General features: G+C 39.4%; 1 protein-coding gene across 3 annotated transcripts in view; it reads right to left on the minus strand.

Moving 5' to 3' along the window:
• Positions 1-17,441, minus strand: part of dpep2 (dipeptidase 2) — a 70,918-nt gene that overhangs the window by 15,674 nt on the left and 37,803 nt on the right. For all 3 annotated transcript variants that reach the window (XM_039762934.1, XM_039762933.1, XM_039762935.1), the window contains 3 exons: positions 10,273-10,402; positions 3,982-4,123; positions 3,510-3,579 (listed from right to left, as the gene is read on the minus strand). In XM_039762934.1, the coding sequence (XP_039618868.1) occupies positions 3,510-3,579; positions 3,982-4,123; positions 10,273-10,402 (342 nt within the window). The remainder of the gene's footprint in view (positions 1-3,509; positions 3,580-3,981; positions 4,124-10,272; positions 10,403-17,441) is intronic.

Consider the following 17,441-nt stretch of genomic DNA (forward strand, 5'->3'; position numbering starts at 1 on the left):
TGATGGTATGGGGTTGCATGAGTGCGTGTGGCATGGGCAGCTTGCATGTCTGGAAAGGCACCATCAATGAAGAAAAATATATTCAGGTTCTAGAACAACATATGCTCCCATCCAGACGTCATCTCTTTCAGGGAAGACCCTGCATTTTTCAACAAGATAATGCCAGACCACATTCTGCATCAATCACAACATCATGGCTGTGTAGGAGAAGGATCCGGGTACTGAAATGGCCAGTCTGTAGTCCAGATCTTTCACCTATAGAGAACATTTGGCACATCATAAAGAGGAAGGTGCGACAAAGAAGGCCCAAGACGATCGAACAGTTAGAGGCCTGCATTAGACAAGAATGGGAGAGCATTCCTATTTCAAAACTTGAGAAACTGGTCTCCTCGGTCCCCAGACGTCTGTTGAGTGTTGTAAGAAGAAGGGGAGATGTCACACAGTGGTGAAAATGGCCTTGTCCCAACTTCTTTGGGATTTGTTGACACCATGAAATTCTGAATCAACATATTTTTCCCTTAAAATGATACATTTTCTCAGTTTAAACTTTTGTTCCATGATTTATGTTCTATTCTGAATAAAATATTAGAAGTTGGCACCTCCACATCATTGCATTCAGTTTTTATTCACGATTTGTATAGTGTCCCAACTTTTTTGGAATCCGGTTTGTGTAGATATATATATATATATATATGACAGAAGCAATCCAAGCTGTAAGAAAACAGTAAAAAGGAGTCAGACGTCGTGGTACATTTTCTGATGCAGCTGCCGAAAACAACTTTGTGACGCTGCCACCAAATACACAAAACAATTACTTTGACAATCATGTTACATTATTTTTAAAATGTTTCCTTTTCTTTTTCATAACTTCTTTAACACATGACATCGCAAAAACACGGGTATTTTGCTATATATATATATATATATATATATATATATATATATATATATATATATATATATATATATATATATATATATATAAAGTCCATAAGTATAGTCTGGGTCTTTGCTGGAATGTGACCTCTTAAACTGTTCTTGTACTTTCTACTCAGGATTGGGGTGTACATGAGTAGTACATAGCTCACGAATCAGTGGGGAGTCACTGAGTTACATTTTCTTGAAACTACAGATTTATTACATGACATACTCTTGTGCTTCCACTAAGTGTTCTTTGAATGCAGTGTGTTTTTTATCATCTTGTAGCAACCTTGTCTGCCTAGTCATGAATGTCATGAGCAGGACCAAAGCAGGCATATCAACATATTTAATCAGAATTGCTCAGTTAACTATGTGAGTATTTTTTAAGAGTTTGTAAAAGAAGCCTAGGAGTTGTTGACAGCTAAGCTACAGTTTATTTCAAAGTACTAGTAACTGTACTAGGATGCTAAAATCGATTCATAGTAGCCATAGATTGCAAGTGAGTCTCAGATTGTGGAATTCCCATTGGACTATTGTAGGTAAGTCTTGGCAAGATGTGGAGTATCAAACAAGTATTCTCCATATCAGAAACCTAAAAACTGTTTTTAAGCCCTGTACAGAGAAGTAAATAATAAATCGGGAAATTGCAATTTTCCATTTTTGAAAGCTTTGGATATTTTTGACAGCATTTTGGTATATATTACATAATTGCATCTTAAATTGATACAAATTGAAGATTAGTGTTGATATGAATCAAATGAAGTTTCACATAAATGCATGTATAGGACTACGGCTGCTTCCCAAGTTCAAATTTTTGTAAAGTACTTTCCCTAAATTACCACTGTAAACTTTTGACAGACCAACCCAGTAATCACCGTATTTTATTCCAATGCACATAGCATATGGTGGAGACAAAATGGATTTATTTCCCTATGGTCCTGCACAAACTAAAGGCAACTTTTATATTTGATTAATTAATGGACAAGAGTAAATACAATTGTTGAAAGCCTCTGCTGTAGTCAGAAGATTTCACAAATGCTGTAGAACGGTGATTGTAAGTCTTGATCCAATATTTCAGATATCTTAATGACAGATTATTTCTGACCTTATGCTGTCCTCTGCTTTTAGAAGACTATATTCCTCAGTCTTAATGATAAACGGTCGCAAATTTGGAAGATTTCAGTCAACCTGTGCAGATTAATTCCCTTGGGATTAATAAAGTATATATCTATCCATCTATCATAAAATGTCATGTGAAGAAATCGGAGGATCTGGCTTTAAGAAGAATGTAATGGTCTACTTTTCTCCAAGTACTCATAGTCAGACCTCACTTTTTCCCTCTTTCTGTGATAGTAAATCCATTTGTGTCCCAGGTCCCATATGTGTGATTTCCCTAACTAATTCTTAATGGTCAAACAATTATTTTGAACAGGAGCTGCAAAGAGTAGTTTGTCATCTATGAGCTCACAATTTCTCTTATATAGTGCATTCAGGAAAATATTCATAGCACATCACTTTTTCCAAATTTTGTTGTGTTACAGCCTTAATCCAAAATGGATTAAATTAACTTTTTTCCTCAGAATTCTACACACAACACCCCATAATAACAACGTGAAAAAAGTTTACTTGAGATTTTTGCAAATTTATTAAAAATAAAAAAATTGAGAAATCACATGTACATAAGTATTCACAGCCTTTGCCATGAAGCTGAACACTGAGCTCAGGTGCCTCCTGTGAGTCCACTTGTGGTAAATTCAGTTGATTGGACACGATTTGGAAAGGCACACACCTGTCTATAGAAGGTCCCACAGTTGACAGTGGCCTCCATCATCCGTAAGTGGAAGAAGTTCAAAACCACCAGGACTCTTCTTAGAGCTGGCTGGCCATCTAAACTGAGCGATCAGGGGAGAAGGGCCTTAGTCAGGGAGCTGACAAAGAACCCGATAATCACCTTTCAGCAGGACAACGACCCTAAGCACACAGCCAAGATATCAAAGGAGTGGCTTCAGGACAACTCTGTGAATGTCCTAGAGTGGCCCAGCCAGAGGCCAGACTTGAATCTGATTGAACATCTCTGGAGAGATCTTAAAATGGCTGTGCACCGACGCTTCCCATCCAACCTGAACTTTTGTTATCCAACATAACAAAATGTGGAAAAAGTGATGCGCTGTGAATACTTTCCGGATGCACTGTACTTTTGAGAGAAAAGTAAGCTAGTAAAATAGAAAATGGATACAGGTTATCCAAATAAAAAAAATAAAACAGTATTTTTTTTTAACAATTCACACTGAATGCAGTAATGTTAAACGTAGGAATTCAGAATTTTCACAAGTTCGATGAAAGTGGAATTTTGCCATTTTGAATTAAGCTCTCATTATAGTGGAGTGCACACTTGATTCTGATGGTCATGAACACCACTGATCACAGCCAGAAGACGTCCAATTTAATGTGTAGGCTTTCTGCATCCCTAACTATCCACCTGTCTATATACATTCTACCCTCCCACTTGCTTAAGATGTCCTTACAATGTGCCCTTTTCCTTTGCTCTATACAAGACTAATGCAATTGCAAACGTTACGTTATCTTACCTCTCCAAATGGTTTCAGGCCTTTGGTTTTATTATAAAAACTTGAATGTAGACGGGAAGATGACTCTGCCCTATGAATGGAAGTAACAGGATATATTAAGCAGCTCTTCCTACATGTAGAATTTTCATAAACCTCACTTGACATTCATGTAAAACAGTCGTCTGTCTTGTAAAGGTAATAAAAAAGCATTCACTGCTGAACAGGCCAACACCATGCAAAGGCTTTGAGGTCGGTTGGCTGCCAAATTGTCAACCAGTTAATGCCAACTGCCTCACCCTGTCCTGGATCAACCACTTGCAACCCATATGCATCATGGACAGACCTCCAGACTCTCATCCACAGTATTTTCCTGTCCCACCAACCTTTATTATCCATCTGCTAAAAATGGAATTCCTACAATTGTTTTTTTTTCTTTTGAGTTAAATTCTTTTAAATGCCAACATAGAGAACTGAAGATACTGTATAGAATTACCAAGGAGTGTTGCACGTGTGTGTCAGGGCCATGGCTCGCACACCAAGGTCGTAAAACATTCGTAAAGTCCCCAGGCTGCTGTCGATGGCATGGCCACCCTCTATAGCAATCAGACAGCTGATCTTCTTGGTTCTTTCAATGCCTGCAATGTAGGAACACAAAGTCAATTTTGAGTTTTCCAATACCTCTTGCCATCTGCAATTCAATCTTTTGTTGCCATGTAACTGTCTACTTCTGCTTTAGGAAGAAAAAAAAAAAACAATTTGTAACTTGCAGAAACTGAAAACAGGGTAAAGTAGATAGAGATCTGTTTACTTTCAGGAAGAAATTAGACTCCAATCAGTTTCTATTCCATGACGGACTTCCTTCTGGTAACACCACCCCCTTCAACACTCAGACTGTTTGAGAGGACTAAGGCCTTAGACATACAGTAATTGGCTGGGTTAAAGCAGACAGCTACAGGTTCAAGAAAATATTACCAAGACAATCAGAGGACAAGGAGACTTATTCAAACATTAAGCCAGCTGAGCAGTGTGATTGAGCAAGCAAGTATACCACAAAATACAGGTAAAAAAAAGAAGCAAATGTACTATATGAACATTCAGTCCAAAGATACAGAATAAGAATAATGCCTTCTAGCACTTCACCACACATGTAGGAAAGGCATTCAACTGCCAAAAATAGATAGAAATAGTACAATGGATTCAATAAAAAACACTGAAAGTGCAGAGATGAATACAGAGTTAACAGAAAGTAATAAAGCACAAGGAAAACCTAGTGTGCCTCTTGGCCTAGCTACCCGGATTACTGACCTGTCTCTTCAATGGGTGGTTTCCCCATTTTCCCAGTCTCTCCCTGCAAGAGGGCCTTCACCCCACATTAGCTTATGATTCCAGACTCACTGATCCTCTGGCATTATTCAGGGATGTGGCCTTCAAGACCATTATAACCATGGGGTATCTATCCCCTGCCTTAAAAGGACCAGATTTTTCAGATGGCTCATGGTCCCTTAATGAAACAATGGGGCAGTATCATTCAGAAATCTTGTGCCGTTTCCTAGTGGCCAGGAGAAGGTGCATCTGCCAGTTCGGTGGAGTTCTTCCCTCTAACACGGGGTTCTCAACGTCGGTCCTGGGGACCCCCTGTGGCTGCAGGTTTTTATTCCAACCAGATTCCTAATCAGTGCAACACCTGATAGCACTGATCTCATTTAATTAGCTGGTATTTTTTTTTCCTTTTATTCGACATTCAGAAAAGCATAGCAGCATGATCCATCCATCCATTTGCTAACCCGCTGAATCCAAATACAGGGTCACGGGGGTCTGCTGGAGCCAATCCCAGCCAACACAGGGCAGGAACCAATCCTGGGCAGGGTGCCAACCCACCGCAGGACACACACAAACACACCCACACACCAAGCACACACTAGGGCCAATTTAGAATCGCCAATCCACCTAACCTGCATGTCTTTGGATTGTGGGAGGAAACCGGAGCGCCCGGAGGAAACCCACACAGACACGGGGAGAACATGCAAACTCCACGCAGGGAGGACCCGGGAAGCGAACCTGGGTCTCCTAACTGCAAGGTAGCAGTGCTACCACTGCACCACCATGCCGCCCTAGCAGCACGATTTTTACATTTATAAGACATTTATAAATATTTCTGCTTTTGCTGTAGATTTAAATGCTTAACTCTTTTTTGTTGATCTCATTATACTTTGCCCTTTCTCTGTGCCCTTCATTGTATCTTAATAATGACAACTTAATACGAGCAGAGCAGACACCGCGGCAAACAACACTGAATAACCAAAGGCTGCAGCTACTTCAGAGTCAGACCCACTAATTAGTAAATAATGGATTAATTAAACAATTAGAACACCTAGAAAAGGAGAATTAAAATACTGTTAAAAAGAAAAAAAAAATACATTATTCTTATATAACCGCTTGGCACATTTTAATATATATATTTATTTTTAGCAAATTTAGTTTCCTAATTAATATATTGTTCCTTAAACACAGAACTTGGGAAATATCAGTTCACTTAATTAGCCATGGAGTTCAATTAAAAACAGAAGCTGGTTGGAAATAAAACCTGCAGCGACAGGGGGTCCCCAGGACCAACGTTGAGAACCCCTGCTCTAATGTATTAAGTACAAAGACAGCAATTAAAGCTTTTACTGCTCCAAGTGCCTGCAGTTTGTCCACTTTACTGTATAAATTCTGACAGACAGTCTGACAGTCGCCCTCTTTGGAGCTTGAAGATCCTTATTCTGTCCTATGCCTCCATATTCTTTTGATTATTTTTTATGTTACACTTCACAGTTTCAAAGGTTAAATAGATAACTTTTCACTTAACTTCTTGTAAAGCATTCTGAGCTACATATCTTATATGAAACATGCTACAGGAATACATGTTGTTAGTGATATTCTTGGTAAACCCTTGTCAAGAAGACAATCCTTCATGATAGGTATACTAGAATACTGGAAGAATTAACAGCAAAGCGATGAATAAAGGTCAGGAGCTTTGTTTTAGGACACAGACAGAAAAGAAGAAACCTACAAGACCATGCTACAAGATAAGAGAGACGTGAAGCTGTGTGGAGGAGAGTAAACAAGAGCATCCCAGGACTTGAAGGCATGTTCTGCTCCAACAGACTCAAAGGATTAAAGCAGATTAATCTTGAGCAGAGGAGACTTAATTCAGGCCTTAAAATCCTCAAAGGCATTGAGAACGAGGTCCAGCAGAATTCTTTGGAAAGTGTATTTTAGACTAAAGCCAGGAAGCACTACTTTATGCAATGAGTTTTGGTAATCTGGAACAAACTATTGAGACGTACACTTGAAGAAGAACCATTCATAACCTTTAAGAAGCGTCTCGATGAGATATTGGGACAGTTTAGCTATTAGCATTAACAATGAGCTTGATGGAATTTGTAGTCCTCTTTCTGTTTGTCAAGTTTCTTATATTCTTTTGTAAATGACATCCATGGCAACTGAAATAGGAAGATGTGGCCATAGATGAGCTACACAAGAACACTAAACGTGTCTTCAAGGGTATGGCAATTTGCATGCCTGCTTGGATGAGGATTGGTATCCAGGTATCAACAGAGAGGCAGAACAAATAAATGTAAAGTAAAATCAAATTAGTGCCAATTCCTCATTAATAATAACAGTACGTTCTGAAATACATAAGCAGAATCCCTGTGATTTAATCTAGCAGATGTTATTTTGTGGTAGTTTTAACAATAATCAGTAGGTGAGAGCAAAGAATTCATTGTTTTTCTGTGTTTTGAATAAGAGTTCTACTCTTGAAATTTATGTTCTTGTGTTTTTAAAGAGAAAAAGAGCTTATAAAAATCAAAAGCTAATGACCGGGAAAATATATAGCACTATATGGTTATATCACATTAAGAACTGTTTAGTAAGTTCACTTATTAGGGCTAATTTCAAATTCAAGGTGTCTATGGGCCAGTAGCATAGCCAGAAATTTGTTGGTTCGTAGGTGAATAAAATTTCACCCAGGTTAGATGGTTTATAGAACTTGACCATCAGCAGCAGAACAAGGACAAATTGAAAATTGATTTGAGTGGGCAGGAGCTCCGAGTGAGTGGTCGATTGCCCACCGGCACCCATCCATGGTCATGCTGCTGCTGTGGGCTTTTTTTTCCCCTTCAAACCAAAGACATGGGAATGAGCTTAATTTGAGAATCTAAATCATCCCATCATGTGTTTCCCTGTAGTGGACTGGCACAAGTAATTAAAAGACCAAAAATGACAAGCGCTTAAAAATGTTTTAATGGAGTTGTACCTCTTTGGGGTGTACAGTTAGCAAGAGTTTGTAAGAACTGCACATATACTGAACTGAAAGTTAAGTACATTGGTCATTTTCCTTTAACATTATTTTTAGTTTGTGTTGTGTTATTTAAATTATACGAAAATTACACAGGATTTATATATTTTCTTCGCCTCGGGCAGTATGGCCAAGTAATTGTATCACCTGACTGTAAACCTCATGTACATAAGTAAAGAAATGAGGCATTCATCACACCATAAAGCTTGAAAGCATATTGGTGTATATTACGTAATTCCATGTCAAATCATCACAGTTTGGGATGTCACTGTCACAGATTTTAATGACACAAGTTGATTTGGTGATATGAATAACCTATGGAACTGAAATTGCACGAGTCTTGAATCAATATTATGGGAGATTTGAGCTAACAAAGTTTGAACTTATATTTAGGAGGATAGAACCAATTAAAGTCATAATTCCCCCCAATAAGTTACACAGAAATGCTTCTAAAATCGCTTTTAAAGCTCTTTTGCAGCACTATATTTTATGTAAATTGTAAGCTAAAAAATGAAAACAATTTTAAAATTTAGTTTTTTTGCTATTCAATTTTTAATGTTATAATCACTCATAACATGGTAATTTTTGATTTTGGGAATAGCTTAGTATTTACATAAAACAAAGTGCTGGAAAAAAGCTTTAAAAGCGATACTGGAATCATTTCTGTGCAACTTATATTTAGGGAGATATAGTCAATTGGCAGATCGGGGTGGTGGTCCCCCTCTTTAATTAGGGGGACCGGAGGGTAGGTTCCAACTACAGAGGGATCACACGCCTCAGCCTCCCTGGAAAAGTCTATTTGGGGGTTCTGGAGAGGAGGGTCCGTCAGATAGTTGAACCTTGGATTCAGGAGGAAGCGTGTGGTTTCCGTCCTGATCGCAGAACAGTGGACCAGCTCTTCACCCTTAGCAGAATACTGGAGGGTGCATGGGAGTTTGCCCAACCAGTCTACATGTGTTTTGTGGACTTGGAAAAGGCGTTTGACCGTGTCCCTCTGGAAATCCTGTGGGGGGTGCTCCGGGAGTATGGGGTACCAGACCCCCTGATAAGAGCTGTTCAGTCCCTGTACAACCGCTGTTACAGCTTGGTCCGCATTGCCGGCAGTAAGTCGAGCCTGTTTCCAGTGAGAGTTGGACTCCGCCAGGGCTGCCCTTTGTCACCGATTCTGTTTGTAACTTTTATGGACAGAATTTCTAGGCGCAGCCAGGTCATTGAGGGGGTCTGGTATGGTGGGCCCAGGATTGGGTCAGTGCTTATGGCAGATTACGTTGTCCTGTTTGCTTCATCAGGACGTGATCTTCAGCTCTCTCTGGATCATTTCGCAGCTGCGTGTGAAGCGGCTGGGATGAGAATCAGCACTTCCAAATCCGAGTCCATGGTCCTCAGCCGGATAAGGGTGGAGTGCCCTCTCAGGGTTGGGGGAGAGATCCTGCCCCAACTGGAGGAGTTCAAGTATCTCGGGGTCTTGTTCACGAGTGAGGGAAGAATGGAGCGTGAGATCGACAGGTGGATCGGTGCGGCGTCTGCAGTGATGCGGGCTCTGCATCGGTCTGTTGTGGTGAAAAAGGAGCTGAGCCGTAAGGCAAAGCTCTCAATTTACCAGTCGATCTACGCTCCTACCCTCACCTATGGTCATGAGCTATGGGTAGTGACCGAAAGAACGAGATCGCGAATACAAGCGGCTGAAATGAGTTTCCTCCGCAGGGTGTCAGGACTTTCCCTTAAAGATAGGGTGAGAAGCTCAGTCATCCGGGAGGGGCTCAGAGTAGAGCCGCTGCTCCTCCGCATCAAGAGGAGTCAGATGAGGTGGCTCGGGCATCTGATCAGGATGCCTCCTGGACACCTCCCTGGTGAGGTGTTCCAGGCACGTCCAACCGGGAGGAGGCCCCGGGGAAGACCCAGGACACGCTGGAGGGACTATGTGTCCCGACTGGCCTGGGAACGCCTTGGGATTCTCTTGGTAGAGCTAGAAGAAGTGGCTAGGGAGATGGAAGTCTGGGTCTCTCTGCTCAAGCTGCTGCCCCCGCGAGCCGAACCCGGATAAGCGGAAGAGGATGGATGAATAGTCAATTAAAGTTATAATTCACCAAAACTAAGTTCAAATGTTGTTAGCTTAAATCTCCCTTAATATTGATCCAAGACACTTGCAATGTCAGTTCCAGATCAGCATGCCAAGTTTCATTAAAATCTGTGATTAGGAGGTCCAAAAGTGTAATGATTTGACATGGAATTACCCTACTGTTCGACTTGAAGGGTGTTTCTTCCATTTTTTTATGCAGAGAACACATAACAAGCCATTCTACAAAAAAAAAAACAAATATTAAAAAAACAACTCTTCATTTGTTTCACTAACAAATTATAATATGACATGCAAAAGCACAAGGTAATCCGGCTGATGTCTCACTCGGACGTGTCACAGGGCAAAACTCAAGAAGAAGTAACCTTCAGAGGAGGTGACCAGCTCCAGCTCATCGTATTGGCTGCACATCCTTTTGATGACATCAATCTGTTCCAGGGTGAGTCTCACGGCATCCTTATTCTGAGTAGAGCAGAGGGTGTAGGCTGACCAGATCTGACAAATGAAAAAGGTCATGAGAAAAAACCTTCTCCACTGCCACATTCCTACCACAACAACCCCCTTCACCTCTGCTTTTTGTTTGTCCTGGATTATTTGTCTGGGAACTAATAACTTTTCTAAAAATAGTGTTTTGTAATTTTCAACTCTGGATCAGATTATAAAAACATGTTTTGATCAAATGGGAAAAAGGCCTTTAGCAGTTTTCAAATGATCTCATAGCCCATAAATGTCTCCTGCTGGTGTCCTGTCTATAATGTGTCATTGTTAATTATCTTCTGTAGTAAACTTCTCAAGGTGTCTCTTTCCCACCTCTGTTCTATTAGTACTATTATTACCTCCTGGCCATGAACATGAATATTTACCAGGCATTTTTAGTGTGCACAATGAGGAATTTGCATATTCTTGCAATCTACAGTTGTGTTTGAAAGTTTGTGAACCCTTTAGAATTTTCTATATTTCTGCATAAATATGACCTAAAACATCATCAGATTTTCACTCAAGTCCTAAATGTAGATAAAGAGAAACCAGTTAAACAAATGAGACAAAAATATTATACTTGGTCATTTATTTATTGAGGAAAATGATCAAATATTACATATGTGTGAGTGGCAAAAGTATGTGAACCTCTAGGATTAGCAGTCAGTTTGAAGGTGAAATTCGAGTCAGGTGTTTTCAATCAATGGGATGACAATCAGGTGTGAGTGGGCACCCTGTGTTATTTAAAGAACAGGGATCTCTCAAAGTCTGCTCTTCACAACATGTTTGTGGAAGTGTATCATGGCACGAACAAAGGAGATTTCTGAGGACCTCAGAAAAAGAGTTGTTGATGCTCATCAGGCTGGAAAAGGTTACAAAACCATCTTTAAAGAGTTTGGACTCCACCAATCCACAGTCAGACAGATTGTGTACAAATGGAGGAAATTCAAGACCATTATTACCCTCCCCAGGAGTGGTCGACCAACAAAGATCATTCTAAAGAGCAAGGCGTGTAATAGTCGGCAAGGTCACAAAGGACCCCAGGGTAACTTCTAAGCAACTGTAGGCCTCTCTCACATTTGCTAATGTTCATGTTCATGAGTCCACCATCAGGAGAGCACTGAACAACAGTGGTGTGCATGGCAGGGTTGCAAGGAGAAAGCCACTGCTCTCCAAAAAAAAATTGCTGTTCGTCTGCAGTTTGCTAAAGATCACGTGGACAAACCAGAAGGCTATTGGAAGAATGTTTTGTGGACGGATGAGACCAAAATAGAACTTTTTGGTTTAAATGAAAAGTTTTATGTTTGGAGAAAGGAAATCACTGCATTCCATAAGAACCTTATCCCATCTGTGAAACATGGTGGTGGCAGTATCATGGTTTGGGCCTGTTTTGCTGCATCTGGGCCAAGACGGCTTGCCTTCATTGATGGAACAATGAATTCTGAATTATATCAGAGAATTCTAAAGGAAAATGTCAGAACATCTGTCCATGAACTGAATCTCAAGAGAAGGTGTGTCATGCAGCAAGACAACGACCCTAAGCACACAAGTTGTTCTACCAAAGAATGGTTAAAGAAGAATAAAGTTAATGTTTTGGAATGGCCAAGTCAAAGTCCTGACCTTAATCAAATCGAAATGTTGTGGAAGGACCTGAAGTGAGCAGTTAATGTGAAGAAACCCACCAACATCCCAGAGTTGAAGCTGTTCTGTACGGAGGAATGGGCTAAAATTCCTCCAAGCCGGTGTGCAGGAATGATCAAAAGTTACCGGAAACGTTTAGTTGCAGTTATTACAGCAAAGGGGGGTCACACAGATACTGAAAGAAAAGGTTCACATACTTTTGCCACTCACAAATATGTAATATTCAAGGTTCACATACTTTTGCCACTCACAAATATGTAATATTCAATCATTTTCCTCAATAAATAAATGACCAAGTATAATATTTGTGTCTCATTTGGTTTCTCTTTATCTACTTTTAGGACTTGAGTGAAAATCTGATGATGTTTTAGGTCATATTTATGCAGAAATATAGAAAATTATAAAGGGTTCACAAACTTTCAAGCACAACTGTAGTCTTATTATTTTATTCTATTTAATACTTTATATATCCTGCATTGATCTATTTAGTGTTATATGCAGAACATTTTTGTATCCAATAATACTTATACCCTGCTGTTTAAATAAGTACATTGCACATGGGAAAGGCACTACATAAATAAAATATTAATAATAATATTTTTTTTTCTGGGTTCTCCAGTTTTCAATAACAACATTTATTTGCAAAGAATATTTTCACAAGTAACTACAGCCCAAAGTACTTTACATAAAGAAAAAGTTACTAAAGAGGTAAAATGGAAGAAGCCTTAGATTCTGTATTTATAATGGTTCAAAACTGTCAACGTCAATGTCCAATTTCATAACTTATGCTGTGGCCAAAGAGGGGAGGAAAACATAAACTGAGTCTTCTGGGAGTGCTGGAGAAAATAAACCTCCAAGTTCATAACATAACCCCAGCACCATCTGAGCCCACTTCAGTACCTAAATGTGATAAAGTTATTTGACATTACTGACATATAATGAAAGGCTGCAAAGCACTTGGGCCCTGTGGCAGTGGCACAGATCACTGCTAAAGGACAATAGAGAAAGCAAAGACAATATTTTGTACTCAGTAATACTATTTATAAATGTTTAGGACTGTCTAATATTTGAACTCAATTAAAAAAGTTATACTTGTCAGTTTGGATAAATGCAAAGCTTAAAATATGTGATTATGCACGGTTAGTTTTAAACATTTTTAATAGCTGCAATATAAATAAGCTATGAAGAAGTACAATTTAAAAAATGTGTTTTCAGTAGAGTTTTGAAGTATTCAACAGTACTAGCCTGTATCTATCTTTATTGGTAACCTATTCCAAAGTGAAGGTTCATAAAAGCAAAAGGCCAACTCCCCTGGGCCTCATGTATGACACAGTGTGCAGAATTCACATTAAACATAGCGTGCGACAAAAGTGGAAATGTTTTTATGCACCGAAGTTCCACACACTTCCCCTTTACACATCCCAATAAACGTGAAATTTAATGCACATCCACGCACCTACAGCCCCACCCTGATTCCTCCTAGAATTTTGCATATTTTAATATGCAAATTAATATAAATATCACCTTCCATTCAGTGTTTGGTTAAAAAGCAATGGAAAAGGAACATAAAAAAGAAGAATTTCATCAAATGCAAAGCAGAGGCAAGGAAAAATGTACTATTTGTTGGCTTATACAGTGGTATAAAAAACAAAAGCCTGGTGGAGACACTCAAAAGTTCAAGTTCAGAAAGTCACTCAGTGTCTGAAAGAAAAAAGTAGTCAGATATCACAGTCGATGTGAAACGGTGAGTTACGGCCCACCGTCTGTTTATTCTGTTTCAGATAATATCATAAATTTGACCCCTGTGCGACAGTCAGGTGTTCATGATGTTGTTGTGCTGAGTATGTCTTCAGGCGCTAGCTGCACACACACCACTGCCTCAGAAATGGCTTGGAGGTCAACTGGCTGTGTGCTGACAGGACTGTTCAGAAGTCACAAAATGCAATAGTGGAAGCTGTAACAGATGTGGCCAATGAACTAAGGCATATCAGTGTTGTACTATGTGATATTGACCACAAATGAATTAATTGATTAAAAAATAAATGCGGCATCTGATTACCTGTTTCAGCATTCTGCTAATTATATTAAAACTAAGTTATGATGCTGTCCGATCTGGCTGATCATTTGATGGATCAGGGTCTTCTTATTCATCATAGCGCATCTGTTCAGGTACATACTTGCACACTGCAACACACTTTCTGTGGACTATAGAGCAGCACATTAATAGACTGCAAATACTTTCTATTTACATAAGCAAATTCATTCTCTGAAGTTGCCTTCATAGCATAGTGACGTCACCGAGCACCACAATGGACTGATTCTCTGCTCTTTACTTTGAGATGACTCACTATCCTTAAAAAGACTGCTTGCCTTTTGCCGCACTAGTTGGAAAAAAGCACCTGCAACTGTGCGGCGCTGCTGCTTTTATAGGTTGTCCAGCTATAAATGATGTAATGTCAGCTCATTCTGTTGGCGATTCATCCCTGGCTGATGTAACTTGTCTGGTGGCGTTGCGATAGCAATGTGTGTGTGCAGTTAACCGCTCTAATTATATTTGGAAAACCAGACTTTGCTGCGAATTGCACTTTTACATTTATTAATTCAACCACAGTGTAAGGAAATCTTATATATCTGGATGACAAGGGGATGATACCATCCTATACAGCTGGCATGGCGAGACTCAGTGATGATTGTGAAATATCTGATCTGCCCGCAAATTCAACTTGAAAAGCTCCGGTAGCTAAAAACCTGAGCGTGGACAGAACTTACAAAGGAGAAGGTAGAGCACAATTCCTCAAAGTCTGCTTTTGTAAAGCCGGCACCAGTTCAGCACACAGCTCCAAGAGGACAGCTCTTGTAAACTGCAATTCATCTCTAAATATGCGCTTTCTTCTAATTCTTCCATTTGAGATGTCTTATAAGAACACTAAAGTAGCCACGGCAGTTGGAATAGTTTGGTCATTCTGTGCATGGTTATACAATTGAGTGAATTAAATTTGTAAATGATATGCAATTAATTTTGGTGTATTTGATAAAGCCTGTATCGTAGATGTCAATCTAAAGAAAAGTAGACCACAGAAACAGTAGCCCTGCTTTGATGCTGGGTGACAGCAGTTTGAAAAACCAAGCATATATATATATATATATATATATATATATATATATATATATATATATATATATATATATATATATACAGTGGTGTGAAAAACTATTTGCCCCTTCCTGATTTCTTATTCTTTTGCATGTTTGTCACACAAAATGTTTCTGATCATCAAACACATTTAACCATTAGTCAAATATAACACAAGTAAACACAAAATGCAGTTTTAAATGATGGTTTTATTATTTAGGGAGAAAAAAAATCCAAACCTACATGGCCCTGTGTGAAAAAGTAATTGCCCCCTGAACCTAATAACTGGTTGGGCCACCCTTAGCAGCAATAACTGCAATCAAGCGTTTGCGATAACTTGCAATGAGTCTTTTACAGCGCTCTGGAGGAATTTTGGCCCACTCATCTTTGTAGAATTGTTGTAATTCACCTTTATTTCAGGGTTTTCTAGCATGAACCGCCTTTTTAAGGTCATGCCATAGCATCTCAATTGGATTCAGGTCAGGACTTTGACTAGGCCACTCCAAAGTCTTCATTTTGTTTTTCTTCAGCCATTCAGAGGTGGATTTGCTGGTGTGTTTTGGGTCATTGTCCTGTTGCAGCACCCAAGATCGCTTCAGCTTGAGTTGACGAACAGATGGCCGGACATTCTCCTTCAGGATTTGTTGTAGACAGTAGAATTCATGGTTCCATCTATCACAGCAAGCCTTCCAGGTCCTGAAGCAGCAAAACAACCCCAGACCATCACACTACCACCACCATATTTTACTGTTGGTATGATGTTCTTTTTCTGAAATGCTGTGTTCCTTTTACGCCAGATGTAACGGGACATTTGCCTTCCAAAAGTTCAACTTTTGTCTCATCAGTCCACAAGGTATTTTCCCAAAAGTCTTGGCAATCATTGAGATGTTTCTTAGCAAAATTGAGACGAGCCCTAATGTTGTTTTTGCTTAACAGTGGTTTGCGTCTTGGAAATCTGCCATGCAGGCCGTTTTTGCCCAGTCTCTTTCTTATGGTGGAGTCGTGAACACTGACCTTAATTGAGGCAAGTGAGGCCTGCAGTTCTTTAGACGTTGTCCTGGGGTCTTTTGTGATCTCTCGGATGAGTCGTCTCTGCGCTCTTGGGGTAATTTTGGTCGGCCAGCCACTCCTGGGAAGGTTCACCACTGTTCCATGTTTTTGCCATTTGTGGATAATGGCTCTCACTGTGGTTCGCTGGAGTCCCAAAGCTTTACAAATGGCTTTATAACCTTTACCAGACTGATAGATCTCAATTACTTCTGTTCTCATTTTTTCATGAACTTCTTTGGATCTTGGCATGATGTCTAGCTTTTGAGGTGCTTTTGGTCTACTTCTCTGTGTCAGGCAGCTCCTATTTAAGTGATTTCTTGATTGAAACAGGTGTGGCAGTAATCAGGCCTGGGGTGGCTACGGAAATTGAACTCAGGTGTGATACACCACAGCTAGGTTATTTTTAACAAGGGGCAATTACTTTTCACACAGGGCCATGTAGGTTTGGATTTTTTTCTTCCTAAATAATAAAAACCATCATTTAAAAACTGCATTTTGTGTTTACTTGTGTTATATTTGACTAATGGTTAAATGTGTTTTATGATCAGAAACATTTTGTGTGACAAACATGCAAAAGAATAAGAAATCTGGAAGGGGGCAAATAGTTTTTCACACCACTGTATATATATATATATATATATATATATATATATATATATATATACATACGCAAGGCGGGGTGTGATGCCGTGAGAATGTGTGTGGCTTTACGGGAAGTTTAGTATTTATACACCTCAAAGTGAGCGTGGAAACAGGTGTGCGCAACATTTATACATGAGGCCCCAGTTCTTTTATATTTTATTCTCACTACATTAACCAAAGAAATGTTCAAAGATCTGAGATTATGGGAGGGATGTATGGAGACAAGCATTTCTAAATATAGGAAGTTTCAAGACTGTTTATAGCCCTCTAAACCATTACAAGTATTTTTAAAATAAATCCTAAATGAACCAGGGAGCCAATGTAATGGTGCTGTAGTTTTCAAGTTCAGCCCTGGAGGGCCACTGTGGACACAGGCTTTCATTCCAACCAGTTTCATAAACCAGTGGGTCACTCTTAACGCCTCATCAATCTAATTGTTTAGTTGGTCTTTCATCTTTCCTTATTCTGCATTCAAAAAAGTAGATGAAATAGATGAAATTCAGAAATGTGTTTCCATGTCCTAGTTTTAAAAACTTCCTTTTACTATTTCCATTTCAGCTCACCTTATTTTCTCCTTAAAATGTATCCAAA

This window comes from Polypterus senegalus, chromosome 9 (assembly GCF_016835505.1).
Source record: "Polypterus senegalus isolate Bchr_013 chromosome 9, ASM1683550v1, whole genome shotgun sequence".
NCBI lineage: Eukaryota > Metazoa > Chordata > Cladistia > Polypteriformes > Polypteridae > Polypterus > Polypterus senegalus.